Source organism: Callorhinchus milii, unplaced genomic scaffold, assembly GCF_018977255.1.
Source record: "Callorhinchus milii isolate IMCB2004 unplaced genomic scaffold, IMCB_Cmil_1.0 Scaffold3, whole genome shotgun sequence".
Lineage (NCBI taxonomy): Eukaryota > Metazoa > Chordata > Chondrichthyes > Chimaeriformes > Callorhinchidae > Callorhinchus > Callorhinchus milii.
In genome coordinates, this window is record NW_024704744.1 from 7,266,414 (window position 1) to 7,281,732 (window position 15,319).

The 15,319-nt window shown below is 40.7% G+C and overlaps 1 protein-coding gene across 1 annotated transcript in view; it reads left to right on the forward strand.

Annotated features, from left to right (window-relative positions):
- Positions 1–15,319, forward strand: part of col21a1 (collagen, type XXI, alpha 1) — a 122,672-nt gene that overhangs the window by 51,999 nt on the left and 55,354 nt on the right. Inside the window, exons 10-12 of the mRNA XM_042332755.1 lie at positions 6,777–6,830; positions 6,923–6,976; positions 14,119–14,172. Coding sequence (XP_042188689.1) covers positions 6,777–6,830; positions 6,923–6,976; positions 14,119–14,172 — 162 coding nt within the window. The remainder of the gene's footprint in view (positions 1–6,776; positions 6,831–6,922; positions 6,977–14,118; positions 14,173–15,319) is intronic.

The following is a 15,319-nucleotide window of genomic DNA, read 5'->3' on the forward strand; positions in this document are numbered from 1 at the left end:
AAGGAAACACTCATTTTCTTGTTATGCTAGGATTTTCTCTTTGAAATTAGAGTAAAATTGTCCTGTCATCTCCATTTACAATACAATTACAGTACAATACAGATTTATTACAGTGCTTTTCACACTAGGATGATGTCTCAAACTTGAGCTAGGGGTGGGAGCCGAGGGGAATAGGAAAGATGAACAAAAGGTATGGTTAAAGAGGTATTTTTGAGCCAGAGGGAGTAAGTTGAGCTGGAGGGATTCTAGGATGGAGTTATAGGCAATAGAGGTAGAATGGCTACAAACCTGCCCACCGATGTGAGGCAGACAACGAGGCAGACATAACATGGGCCAGGATTCACAGAGCAAAGGGAGCACCTGGGTCTGCAGTGTTGTAGTAGCTCGCAGAGCAAGGTGTTGGGATCAGGAAGGGTGGAGGGCAGGAAGGGTAAGGGTAGGAGTGAGGCTGCATGCGAGGTTGAAGAGGAGGGTCTTGAGATGTGCTTTGAAGGAGGCAAGGGAGAGAGCAAGGTGAAGGGACTGTGGGATGGTGTTTCAAAGGGTGGGGTGGGCTGGGCTTGGGTGGGGGATGTGGAGCTGGCTGGAGCATGCTGAGCGGACGGAGCTGACAGGTTGATATGGGAACCCGCGTATTAGAGCGTGAAAGTACCAATGTAACAGATTCTAGTTTGTTGTTTCCACATGGAAGAAATGAGCCCCTCCTGAGTAGGCGGCTCCTGAGTTGGTGGGTTGAGAGCTAATGCTTGTTTAACAGCTGTTGCTGGAGCAATGCCCTGGAATGTTCATTTTCATATCCTGATTGACTTATACCGCTAAGTGGGTTAGAACCTGTGTGCTTTCTGTCAAGTCACACTGAAGTCACTGGGCTTTTGGTCAGGAAAGTCATAGGAAAATGGTTTGTAATTATCACTGCACATCATACAACATTTCCATGTTTAGGTTTTTTCCCCCCAGTTCCTTTCGACCAAGATAGCCGCAAGGAACTTATTGGACACCCATTGCAGTAGAACAACACCACAATTATATCGCTCACTCACACTCTGGGATTAGATAAGCAGAGTGCGTTCTTACAGGGAGAGAGCACGCATTCCATTTAAGACACAGGGAAATTATTATGTAGAGATGACATGCATATGTTGAACCTTTATTCTAGTTTGTATACTCACAAGCATTGTGATGTGTTTCTGCATCAGCTACACACCTGATAAAAATGTATTATCAGATCTGCTGAAGTCTAATAAACTTAAACTGGAGGAACAGATTGAGTGGCAGAAAGACCTCCTCCCTTTCCTATTTTCCTATGTTCCAAAGATAAAGTCGCCTTTTCTCATTTCATGCTTTCTTAAAATAAAGTCTTTGTAATCATGAGGTTGGGCTAATGTGTATTAAATAGGTAAGAACCGATTGCAAACTGATATTATCTGAATTTTATTTCCAACAAAATCCACTAATAACCCAAGTTCATTGTCATATCTTTCGGGAAATGAGGTTTATACTTGGTAGCACTGTTCAGAATATCTTGTTGTAGGAAGTACTGAGGAATTAGTAGTGATTGAGTCTTTTTTTATCAACACAGTTGTTTATTTTATCATTTTAATTATAATTTTATAATTTGGCTTCAAATACAGTCACTACAGTAAAATGCCATGAAGCACTTTGAGATGTTTTGATTACATGATAAGGTGCAATTGGTGTCACCCTGGCTCAGTTGGTAGCACTCTTGCCTCTGAGCCTTTGAAGCGCTCCTGGATGCTACAACAACAACAACAAGATTCCATTTATAGAGCGCCTTTCACGTCGGGAGGACGTCCTAAGACGCAGTACAGTTGGGTCAGGACCCGAGCAAGGGGGAAATGGTCAGGGTGACGGGAGGGAAGGGAGGGAGCGAGGAGGGGGTAGAGAGTCGAGAGTGGAGCTGAAGGCACGGTCAAAAAGAAAGGTCTTGAGACCGGCCTTGAAGGAGGAAAGGGAGGAGGCAACGCGAAGGCACTGGGGGATAGAGTTCCAGAGCCTCGGGGCTGAAGGCCCGGCCACCAATGGTAGGGCGGTTGGGGCGGGGGATGTGGAGCAGACCGGAGCCAGAGGAATGGAGGGTACGGGCGGGTAGGTAGGGGGATAGTAGGTCGGAGAGGTAGGAGGGAGCAAGGCCGTGAATGGCCTTGTAGGTGAGGATGAGGATCTTGAATTCGAGAATGAATCATCATGAATGAAGAGCGCTATATAAATGCAACTTGTTGTTGTTGAGTCAGAAAGCTTTGAGTTCAAGACTTTCAACTCACATTGTCGAGGTTGACACTTCAGTGCAGTGCTAGGAGAGCACTATATTGCTGGAGGTACAATCCTTTGGATAAGACATTAAACCATAGTCCCATTTGCCTGTTCAGGTGAACATTAAAGATCCCATTGCAGAATTTGAAAAGAGAAAGGGAGTTTCTCCCCGTGTCTGAGCCAACAATGAGCTGGACAGTATTGATCGTTCGCTTTATGGCTGTTCGTGGGACATTGCTGCTGGGTTGGGCTTCAACATACACAGTTACTACATTTTACAATACATTTTGTGAAGCACTCTGACACATCCTCCTGACGTGAGAGGTGCTTCCTCAAATGCAAGAATTGTTATTCATTTTATTCAGCCGGTCACAAGTAAAACTTGTTAAAACAACTCCGCTTCTTTTTGTACAATGTAACATAGCTTTGGATCCCTGAGGCATCCAACCAGCTATCTCCTTCCATTGTCTTTGTAGTTCTCTGTGCAGTAACTCATTACTTCAAGTATCCAACCAATTTCTAAGCAACGTCAATCCCCCCCCAGCCTACATTCTGTGCTTTCTGACCTTGTGAACCAATCTCTTGTATGGCAACGTGTCAATACAATGTACAATGACATCTCAATACTAGTTAATCAACACTCTACTGACTCCTTTTCCGTCTTAAAATATTTTCCTTCACATATCTATCTAAAATAATACCCTAATGTTTACAATGAGGGAGTTTATGTGCATGGTACAGTATAACTCAAAGGCCATGGACAATGTTGAGTTCTTATTGTTGCTGGATTTGCTTCAAAAATGTGCCTGTGATCCTTAGAGAACATAAATAGGATTCTGATGGAAAGGGGATGGAAGCAATTGGAAAACAGGGAAAAATGTTGCCCCTTATTTATTTCTCAAGAAAATGGGTGTTTGTCAAGACTTAAAGAATTCTGTGTCAACCTCTACCAAAACTCTCTGCGATTAAGGAAGCAACGTGTGTCACGCGTGGGGAGAGAGTGTACACTCCATACTAGACACGGGGCTTATGATAATGAGGACCAAGGAATATTATTATAATCCTTGATATAATGCATTTCGCATCAGGCCGATGTCTCAAAGCGCTTCATAGGATTTATCATAAAGTGTAGCGACTGTATTTTGTAGGCTATGTCAAACTCTTAATAGTTTAAACGCATAATATATATCCTTGCAAATGATACCATGCCTTATTATGTTGTCAAAATGTCTCAAGCATAGCGAAAGCTCATTATAGCATGTTAGCCGGGTGCTGCGTCTCAGCGATTCTCTTATAAGTGAGGCACAAAATATTTAGCGTTTCTAGTTTGGTTTTAGATACTCCTAAGCATTATTCCATGGTAATGTGTTACTGTGTTTCCCAGAGACTTGGCTAAGGGGTTCTCACCTCCCCAAGGAAGATCGTCACCATAGGTAAACCAAGTGTAAACACATGTGTATTAATCATTGGTTGTTACTTACATGTGGAGTTCTGTAGCTCAGTGGTTAGAGCACTCGCCTTGCAAACGAAAGGACCTGGCTTCAAGTCCCTGGCAGGGCGAAATGTTGGGCAAGTTTCCTTTCTTCACATGCCTGTGTTTACCTACAGTAAGCAGGAACCCGCTTGTTAGTTGATTGGTGGATCGCATTTCAGTGGGGTAATAATCCCTTCAAAACAAAAATTAAAAAAAAATTATTTGGTCACTCAATCCATGACTGTGGGATACTGCTATGTGCAATTGGCTGTTGCACTTCGCCCACGAAACAGTCAAATCACTTTACAGTATATTCTGCAGAGTGCTTTGAGACTTCTCGAAGACATGATAAGGCACTGTATCAAATGCAGTGATTATTATTGTTATTATTAATAATAATCTATTTATTAAATCTTAAATATTCTAACCCATATTAATTAATATATTAATATAATAATATTATAATATATTAATATAATATATTAATATATTGATATATTAATATATATTAATATATAATGCCAGTGATTGAAGTTTTCCAGTATAAGGAAGAAAATAATTAAATATCTACAGGACAAGAGAATAAGGGAAAGGAAAATTGACACAAAACCTTTTCAGTGATATTAACTAAAATTGTACTGGTTTGTTGTACCATTAACTAGTCTTTACCTAGCACATTGCTGTAGTCGTATATATTGTTTGTCTTATATCTAGTGCAAGGAACCCCATGTGGTAATTCCATAAAATCCCAACCAGTTCTGCAATGGGGTGAACCCCAGCCAGTACTTCTGCATTCACTGTTCATGTGTGTAGGAGCTGAGCTCACTTCAAGAAGCCATGATTTTTCCAATGCTCTCCTTGCCTTGTCTACAAACACTGAACCATCTCAAAGTGCTTCACAAGAAACTGCTGTGATGTTAGTGACTGTAGGCACACTGTAAAATCTGACCGATGGCGAGGCAGATTGGGTGGGGGACATGAAGCAGGATAGTATTTGCTCAGTAATGTCACTGTTATGTCAATAAGGCAGACTGTAAAGCCTAACCAATTTATTTGTAACTCTTTGCGCCACTGGATCTTTGACGGCCATCCACCCAAAACAGGCAGACAGAACCTCAGTCTCATATCGTTGAATATATGTGAAAACCATAAGAGCTACATTTCTCTATCTGCAATATTTGTGGAGGATGAAAGGCAATATGATGTCAAGGAGCCAGTAGAAGTGCTTTGATTGTTATTCCCACTGCACCATTCTCCAGCCAATATATACATCTGCATTTATACTGGCATTTTTGAACGTCAAAAAAAGAAATCTTATACACAAGTCACTTGGATAGAAAACAACATACGTTAAAACTATATGTACAGAGTTATAAAACTTATACCTCTCCTTTGGTAATTTTTCCCCAGTTTCTGTTGTGATGCAAGATACATTTAACCATTTTAGCTATTGATTGTATATAGAACCTTTTCATAGAATCATATTATCCTACAGCACAGAAGGAGGCCATTCGGCCCATCGTGCCTGTGCCGACGCTTTGAAAGAGTTATCCAATACATCCCATTCCCTCACTTTTCCCATAGCCTTGCAATTTTTTTTCTTTTCATGAATAATTTCTTTCTGTTACTTTGTATTCTTCCGCATGTTATTCGTATCTATAGCACTGTTCTTATTTTTCTGTCCAACTTTGTTCTACCGTTATTTCATCCTGGCTCTTCAGACCCGCGAATGACTCTAAGAAACTGGAAATGCTGCTGAATAACTATCTCATCGGAAAAGCAATGTGCAGTGGAGTGACTGTGTACATTGTGTGTATTTTTTTAATGTACCCACCACTCTCCAGAGTTAGTTAAAGCACACTGCATCTCTCTTGGGAAAGGATATGAATTCCATACCAATCCACTGACATTTCCATTTGTAGATGGGTTGCACGGAATGCTGTTTAGATTGGATACTCTTAAGCATGGGTTTCCACATGTGGAAGACAGCTGGCTGACCAAAAAAAAGGGTTGAATTTTTTAAATGTATTATTACATGATTCTGGATGTACACAGTAACTCCACTTTACATTGTATTCCGTGAAGTGCTTTGAGATGGCCTCCTGATGTGAAAGGTGCTGTATCTTATGCAAAGATGATTTGATATTTAACCTTATTCCACTGTCGGGAGAACTAACTGAGTTGGAAACGTTATATCACTGGACACTAGCATCCACAAGGGGTTTCTGTGTAGCCGCACAGTCAGTGCAGCACATTAAATTTCTATTTATTAATAAAAATGATAATAATCCTTGCATTTGTTAAAGGATCACGTCGTTGAAACACCTTAAATTTCTTCACATTAATTCACTGTAAAGTGTAGTAATTGTACATTTGGAGGCAAATGCAGCAGGTAATTTGCACAGATCCTCCCACTTTGAGACGTCCTCCAAATATGAAACGCACTTTATTAAATGTAAGTAATATTATTAGTATTATATAAAGGTGAATTGAAAGTACGATGAAAAATATAGGCTCTTAAGTCAGGCTTTAAAGGTGTGGGGGGAGGAAGAGGGCAAGTGCAGGGACTCTGTGGAAACAGAATGGCTGAAAGCTCACCTATCTTTGGTGAGGCAGATTGGACAGGGTACATGAAGCAGGCCAGTGTTTCCTGGGAGCTGTCGGGACACCAGGCGCTATATAAATGCAAGTTGCTGTTACAGGAATGTGGGCTGTTGATTGCCAGACACTTTTAATTCCATTCCGCAAAGTACTTTGAGATGTTTCATTCACATGAAAGACCTGATGTTGGAACTCTGTTAATGTCAGTGCAGCATCGGAGGAGGGCTGGGATGTTGACCCTTTAAGTGCTCAGAGATGATACCCTGTGTGAAGGATGCTATATAAATGTAAGTTGACGTTGTTGTCGTCCTTTGACCGAGTTGTTAAACTGAGGCTGCAGCTGCCAGGGCAGGTGGATATTAAGCATTTATAGCTCTTGCTGTAGTTCTGATGACTGAGTTACTTTTTCTCATATTTCTCATCACTGCAGGGAATTCCAGGATTGCCTGGGAGTCCTGGGGTGTCAGGTCCACAAGGCATTCAGGTACGTGTTAAATACTCTTCAGTTCACATCCAGTTTGTAGCTCGGTCTCTGTGCGTAGCTGATTGCCACATTCCTCCTGATGTGTTTTATAGGGATTGCGGGGATCACCTGGACATAAAGGAGAGGAAGGGCGACATGGCAACCAGGTAGGAATCCATTTGTTGAATTTGCAATGGGGTGAAATATGTGACTTCCAGGAACATTGGAGCATTTAGCTCATCGAGCCTGTTCCAACATCATGTCTGATCTCAATGTTAGGTTTGAGACATCTCAAGACATTGAATGACTCTCTTTCAAGTGTGAGGATTATTGTTACTGTTACGTTTTCCTTCCTGTTGTATTTTATTGCATCATGCTTGGGAATATTTGAGTTGTAGCATGCCTCATTGTAACACTCAAAGACTTATTATTATTGGCTCCCAAGGTCAATGTTCAGAAATGAATGGACCATATTAAGGCAACTGTTCACCTTTGAAACCCTTTCACAGAAGAACAGCCCAATAATAATTGTTGTGTTCGGTTCAGCACCTTTCATAATGTCGCAAACTACTTCATAGGATTTTACTGGTGACTGTATTTTGTTGACATTTATTGAATGTGATGATAAATATTTTTTTGAAATACACCAGCTGTAAAATAATGTTATAATCTTTTCCTTAAGCTGGTTGAGTTCAATTTCTATTTCAGGCTCTTTCGAGCTAACTGTATTTTCCATTCATTTCCAACTAGCCTTACTTACTGTTCCATGTTCAATATTTGGATAGCGATTTTGCCAAAGAGATGTTGGGTTTGATTTGTTTTTAAGCAATGATTGATGTGAATTGAGGGGAACAGCAAATGATACATAAAAAATTAGACATGGAATCTGAACTATTTTACCCACACGATTCAAAACTATATGTCCAAGGGGTAGCTTTTATTGCCCTGTCCAGTAAATACAGACAAAATTGTGGCATTCCTCAATGTATTTAGTTTATTAGTTTATTATTATGCCCATTGATAATGCACTTCATGCCCTAGCACCTCTCTAACTCTCCAACCTCATTCCTCTACCTGTCCCCTTTGCTTGCCTGTCTTGTTCTTACTGTACTCCCTCCACCCCTCTGCTTTACCATCGGCGTCTGTGTCTACAGCCACTATGCCCCAAATCTCTGGAATTCCCTACCTCAATCCCTTTGCCTTACCCCTTCTTTGCCCCTCTTCAGATCGCACCTAAAGACTTTCTTCTTCGACCGTGCCTACGGTTGCATCCCCTTTCTCCCCAACTCAGCGTGAAACTACGGCATTGTTCGGGTGCGCTTGAGACGCTACCCTGCGTGAAGGGCGCTATATTAATGGAATTTGTTGCTCTTGATAATTATGAAATGGTACAAAAAATATACTGAAATATGTCTCTAAAACCTGTCCTCAACAGCACATTTGGGAGTGAACTCCCCTTGGCTTTGGGAGATCGGTGTCTCCCTCCAAAGCTTTCAGGGTTGGAATGCCGCCATCTTTGTTTGTGGTATAATGAGGGCGATTTTTTTTTGATTCCCTCATCTCTAGAATTGCTTTGTACTTTCAAAGATTTTCTTTTAAAATTATTTCAAGTCACTACCTGACAAAGAAGCATAAGATTTGTCTTCTTTCTGTCAGATTAAAGGCTTTCTGAAAGGCCTGGTTGGAGGAACCGTTCTCCTGAAACTGAAGGGGTGTGGGGGGGGGGGGGGTTCAGTCTCAAAGCTGTGATTTAGAACATTTTCCAGAAGAGAAAGCAATCCTTACTTCTTCCTGACTGAAATTAGGGAACAGGATGCCTTTAGGGATACAATATTAACCACAATTTTAACTGCTATGTTTTAATTACGTAAATAATCCTTGCATTTGATTAGGGGTAAGTTTGGTTATAGTGCCTTTCAAGTCAGGAATATATCAAAGTGCTTCATAGAATTTACTATAAAGTACAGTGACCGTGTACTTTGTTAGTGAATGCGCACAGCAACGTCCTACAAACAATCATGAAATGAATGAACAATTTTATTTGTTTTTTTTGGCCAGGAACCAGGAAAAACACCCTTTGTTTTCAAAAAGTGCCATGGGATCTTTAATGTCCATCTGAGCATTCACAGACAGCCCCTCGGTTTAACGTCTCTTCTGACGGACGGCACCTATGATAATGTAGCTCACATGTAGCACTGCATTGGCATGTCAGCCTAGACCAAAGGAGTTCAAAAACCAGATATGGAGCTTGGACCTATGACCTTTTGACTCGGAGGCGAGCATGCTACCAACTGAGCCAGGCTAACATCTGACACGTGCATTTCACGTTGTGTTAAGCTGTGTGTGCTTTCTATAGTGTAGCATGTTTCCTAGTCTCTTGACATTCCTTTCCAGCCACCAGACAATTAATTTCACATTTGATTTTCTATTCACCTACTCCATATATATATATATATATATGTATTGAATGTGCAATAGATTCCCCAAATTATAGACAATTAGATAAACCAGACTTCTGCTCAAGTACATTTTGCTCTGAGGCCCAATTTGTTTCTGTCTGAATCAGTACAGTGTAACATGATTCTAATCCAAACATAGCAGAGCAGCTCACACCTGTTTTGCAGAATCCATGAGCTATATATTACATGTAAGTATATAATCCTGGTCCCAGTGTAACATGTTCCCAAGTTATCAATGTCTATAGAGCTGAGAATGCCAATGGCTGTCAGTGAAACCCTTGTTAATTGTTCCAGAGGCGCTCATTTTTTCTTATAAGAAATAGTCAGGTCAGTTTTCCCTTCCACCGAGCCAGTATACATTCGATGCTGACCTTGCATTGAACTTGAAACACAGCCAATGTTTGAATCAGTGAGTGTGTAACTGTCCCACTGACTCGTGCTACAGTGTTATGCAGATGCAAGATGTATCAGAATCAGAAGAGCTGTGGTAGAATCAGAAAACATCAATTTATTTAAGAGGAAAGTCGATTGATTCATGAGAATGAAGAGAATAGAGGGTATAATAATAACAATAATTCCTTATAATAATAATAATAATCCTTGCATTTGATATTGCGCTTTTTACGTCGGGAGGACGTCCCAAAGCGCTTCACAGAACACACTGTGAAGTGAATTGACTATATATTTGTGGGCGAAATCGGCAGCTAATTGCAGCACAGCAATGTCCCACAAACAGTCGTAGATTGAAAATGACCAATTTATTATTGTTTTTGGTTTTGGAGGGATTATTATTAGGCTCTGTGTGGAGTAAGGAAACTTGTCCAAGGTTTCGCCCTCTGCCTGGAATTGAACTCAGGTCTCTCGCTTGCAAAGTGAGTGCTCTAACCACTGAGCTACTGACTCCACATGCACTCCTTGCATTTGATATACCCATCACATCAGGAGGACATCTCAAAGTGCTTCACAGGATTTACTTTACATAGGAACACAGGATCCAGAGTAGGCTATTCAGACCCTCAAGTCTGTTTCACTATTTTATTAGATCATGGCTGATTTGTACCTCAACTCCGTTTATCCCACTTTGCTCCATATCCCTTGATACCCTTACCTAACTAAAATCTATCGACTGTAAAGTAGAGTGACTGTATGATTTTGTGGGCATACGAGAGAATGGAATAGGAAGGGTGGAGATTTGTGTGGCGTATAAACACCATCATGGACTAGTTGGATGGAATGTCCTATTTCAGTGCTGTAATTGTATAATAATTCTATACACAGTTAATAAAACCAAATGCAACATTTGCAAACTGTTATTTTTGTGAATTCCAGTTTGTGAATACAGTCTGACCCTTTTATATGGCGGTGTTTGAATCCAAGGAGGATTTGAATTTTGCAAAAGTAATGATCAGACCAAGGAAGTGTGGAAGCAATTTTGAGCAGTTATAGAATTGAGGCATAAACAGGAAAAAAATTTTTATTGGAGGAGATAAGAGAATTAAGTTTGAGGTCACAGCAGATAATCAGATGCTAATCAATAATAATCCTATAACGCTGAAACAACAACTTGTTAATATATAGCACCCTTCACGTAGAAAAATATCTCGGACTATTTTGTAGTGCCAGAGCAGATACTGAGGCGGGGAGGCGAATGATATGACATAGAAACATTTGAAGCTCTCCGGGACGTTACACTGCGTGAAGGACGCCATATAAATGCAAGTTGTTTTTGTGTTTCAAAGCACTTCACAGACTATTTCCATCACATTAGTGACTGTGTATTTGTACAGAAATCGGGAGCTAATATGTATGCAGCAAAGTTCCAACCTTGAAGTGAATAATCGATTTACCTTGAGGTTTGTCGGCCACGACCCCAGAAGAATTGTTCAGTTTTTTTTTCTAATTTTATCCCCATTGCCTCTGCTCCTGAGTCCTGTTGTCTTGGATACCAATGGAATCTCTTTTCTCTTTTCTAATAATGCCATGGAGACAGCTTGACGTAGGGTATAGTTTATCGATTGAGAGCTTGCTAGTTTGAAGCCTGATCCATGCTAAATCCAATGACCTTGGTAGGACTTGCATGCGGAAGCTAAGTTGGCCTTCCCAGGGTTAGGGAGGGGAAAATCAGCCAGGCTTCCCGCTCCTGGTCCCTCTTGAGCACCTATTGGTTGTGTGGATGTGTGACAGCTGGGTGGGGAGAGGTCAGGCTTGGCTGTGACGCCCTCTACAGTTGAGTGGCCTACCGACGCTCACCCCTTAATGGCCACTCGGGCGATGACTGGAGGACAACCAGCAAGAGGAGGCTAGACCAGGGTCAGAGAGGCAATAGGGAGAAAGTAAAATGATAATATAATAATAATATAATCCTTGCATTTGATATCGTTAATAATAACATAATAACATATTATGCATTAATATAATCCTTACCTTATCACATCATTGAGATGTCTCAAAGCACTTCACAGGATATACTGTAAAGTGCAGTGCCTATGTATTTTGTGGGAGAAACGCAGCAGCAGCCAATTGCACAAAGCAGTGTCTCAAAAGCAGTCATGGATTGAGTGACCAATTTTTTTTGAGAGTATAGAAACCAGAAAGCAATCTGCCAATTGACTAACTGCTGCAAGGTAAACAGAATAAAATAACTGAGAACACCAAATTTAAATAAAAAAGGAATTGTGCCAAAGGGTCTTTAATGTCTGCCTCAACAGGCAGAAGGGACCTCGGTTTAATGTCTCACCAAAGGACGGTCTCTCTGCCAATATAATTAAAGAAATTTGGTTTTATAGCTGACTGCAGTAAGGCATAAGGGAGCCAACCATCATTGGGAGCCAAGGACTGAAGGTGCCGATGAATGGACATGTATTTAATTTAAGATTGATTTATGGAACAATACAACTGTTTTATCATGTTGTAAATCAAAGGCATTTCAGCACATGTAGAGAGTCTAACTGGTGTTAGGACTTTGTTATCTTTTAGTTGATCTTGATTTCAATGTCTGACGAACAAAAAAGGCTAGAAGACTGAGAATTCTTCCAGCGTTCTGGCCAATTTTCCTCCCTCATCTACTTAACCAAATGCAGATTCAATTTAGTTGTGAATCTTGTAGATGTTTCTGGGGCATTGCTTACATAGATTAGCTGCCGTTTTGCCTACACAAGAACTGCACTCTGAGACCTACCTAATGTGAAAGGTGCTGTATACATGAGAGTTGTTGTATTTTTAAATATATCACATTATATGACTGTATGGATGTAATGATTTTGTATTTTAGCTCCCAAAGCAGCATTTGTGATACTTGGCACCAAGCAATTTCAATACAATTTGGTTTTGTCAGTCTGGCTCGGTTTGTAACACTTGCCTCCGAGTCAGTAGGTTGTGGGTTTAAGCCCCATATTGGGACTTTGAACTCATATAGTCTAATCTGGGGGTGTGCTCCTTAGTTGGAGGTGCCATCTTTTGAATGAGACATTAAACCAAGCCCTGTCTGCCTATTCAGGTGGAAATTAAAGATCCCATGACCCAACTATCTAGCGCCTTGGGACGCCCTCCCGACGTGAAAGGCGCTCTATAAATGGAATCTTGTTGTTGTATTTAAGAAAAGAGAAGGGAGTTTCTCCCAGTGTCATGGCTAACAATCCCGCAGTTTAGATGGTTCATTTATTTCATGGATGTTGGTGGGATGTTGCTGTGCGCAAATTTGCTGCCGTGTTTACCTACAAAATATACAGCTGTATCCTGTGAAGCAGTTGTCCTCCTGATATGAAAGGTGCTATATCAAATGTAAGGATTATTATTATTATTGCATTTTGCATTTATATTATGTCTGTCACATCAGGAAAATGTCTCCAAGTACTCCACACAGCTGATTAGGCGCCAAAGCCCAGACTTTTGTTTTCCCTTTTTACCTTGTTTTCCCTCCTGGCTTGCTACGTGGATCATGATGACTTATTGGCAAGTTCTGCTGCTCAGGCAGAACTTCCATGCATTCTCTTATCTTTTATCTCTAACCAAGTTTGTTAAGCCAAGTGGAGTCCTGTAGCTCAGTGGTTAGAGTACTCGCCTTGCAAGCGAGACACCTGGGTTCAATTCCAGGCAGAGGGCGAAACCTTGGGCAAGTTTCCTTACTCCACACAGAGCCTAATAATAATCCCTCCATAACAAAACAATAATAAATTGGTCATTTTCAATCCACCACTGTTTGTGAGACACTGCTGTGCGCAATTGGCTGCCGCATTTCGCCCACAAATATACGGTCAATTCACTTTACAGTCTATTCTGTGAAGCGCTTTGAGACATCTAGAAGACGTGAAAAGTGCTATATCAAATGCAAGGATTATTATTTAGTATAAAAATTCACTTTGACAAAATGAATGGTGGCATGCCAGCTCCGACTTAATGCTCTACTAAGAAGAATCTTAAACAATTGCTGCTTGTAATGTAACCCAGAGCCCTGTCTTAAGGCTTGCAGATCAAGAGTGCCAACATTTCCAGCATTAAAATAAATGTGGAAACTGTATAAAATGATCGCAAATATAACATTGGACATTCACTTCATGGCTTTTTGTGGGTTGTGGCTGTGTGCAATTTTGTCTACAAAAACAGTCACTACACTTCAGTGAATCCTGTGAAGCACTTCAATACGTTCTCGCGATGTAAATGGCGCTGTATCAAATATAAGGATTTTGTGGATATATCTATAATATAGATTTTTTTTAAAAAGGTGCAGACTGATGGAATATCAAGCACTTTGAGATATATCGATGACATGATAAAGCATGTTAAATGCAAGGATTATTATAATGATGAATGTGACTTATTTATTTTGTAAATCACCTTTAAAATGATTCTAGGGTGAACGTGGAAATCCAGGTTATCAAGGACCGCGTGGGTTACCAGGACCAAGGGTAAGTTGTGTGGAACATAGTTTTTTTTTAAAACTTTGTTGTAAAGTCTCAAAACGAATGATATTTTAATCATGGATCCACAGCTAATTTACACATCCACTTGCTTTTGTGGAACCTGAGAGAGGTGTGTAATTCAATGGACTATGTGTAATCAGAACAAAAGTGGTCAATTCAGTAGGAAGTTCATATTTATTATAAAATAGACCAACAACAAGAGTTGAATGTGTTAGGACCGTAGAAATGTATGACAAGGTAGGAGGCTGTCCTGACCATTTTTCTCTTGTTGGGTGTTTGTTTATCCAAGAAGCTACCCATTCTAATCCCAATTTCCTGCCATTTACTTGTACCTCTGCGAGCTGCTGTGTGGAACTCTTTGCCACAAATTGCTGTGGATTGCAGTAACATTTAAGAAGGAACTGAATAACATTTTAAAAAAAGACATTTGAATGTAACTGAGGAGAAGGCAGGGAATTGGCATAAGAGTGGAAAATTGTACTAGTGGAGGAGCTAACACCAGAATAGCCCCAATAGAGCAAAAGGCTTTCGGTGTTGTAACTTCGACTTGACCCTATTACTCTCCTGTTGGTGGCAATGCAGATGGACAAAGCTGCCAGATTCAACTGGAAAATTATCTTTTTTTGAGGTAGTGTTCACTCCCTGTTGTTGGTGAATTAAGGCACAAAATGCCTAGGACAAATGCCAAGCAGGATCGAATTACGTTTATCGTGGCTGGTGCTAACTTGAGACGTATTGTTTTATCTATGATCTCACAAGCCTGGCTTTGCGATCTTCTCCGTTTGCTCCTACATGCTGGCAGTGTAGCTGAGAACAGGCTGAGGGGGAAAGGGTCTGGGGAAGGGGGTACATAACAAAATAAACGTCAGAGAATCATAGCATCGTACAGCACAGAAGGAGACCATTCGCCCTATCCTGCCTGTGCTGGCTCTTTGAAAGAGCTATGTAACTAGTCCCACAGCCTGCTTTTACCCTGCAGCCTTGCAATTTTTTCTCTTTTAAGCACCTATCCAATTCCCTTTTGAAAGCTACTATTGAATCGGCTTCCACCACCCTTTCAGGCAATGTATTCCAGATTGAAAAATCTCGCTGGGTGAAAAAAATCTCCTCATCTCCCCTTTGCCATCTTCCC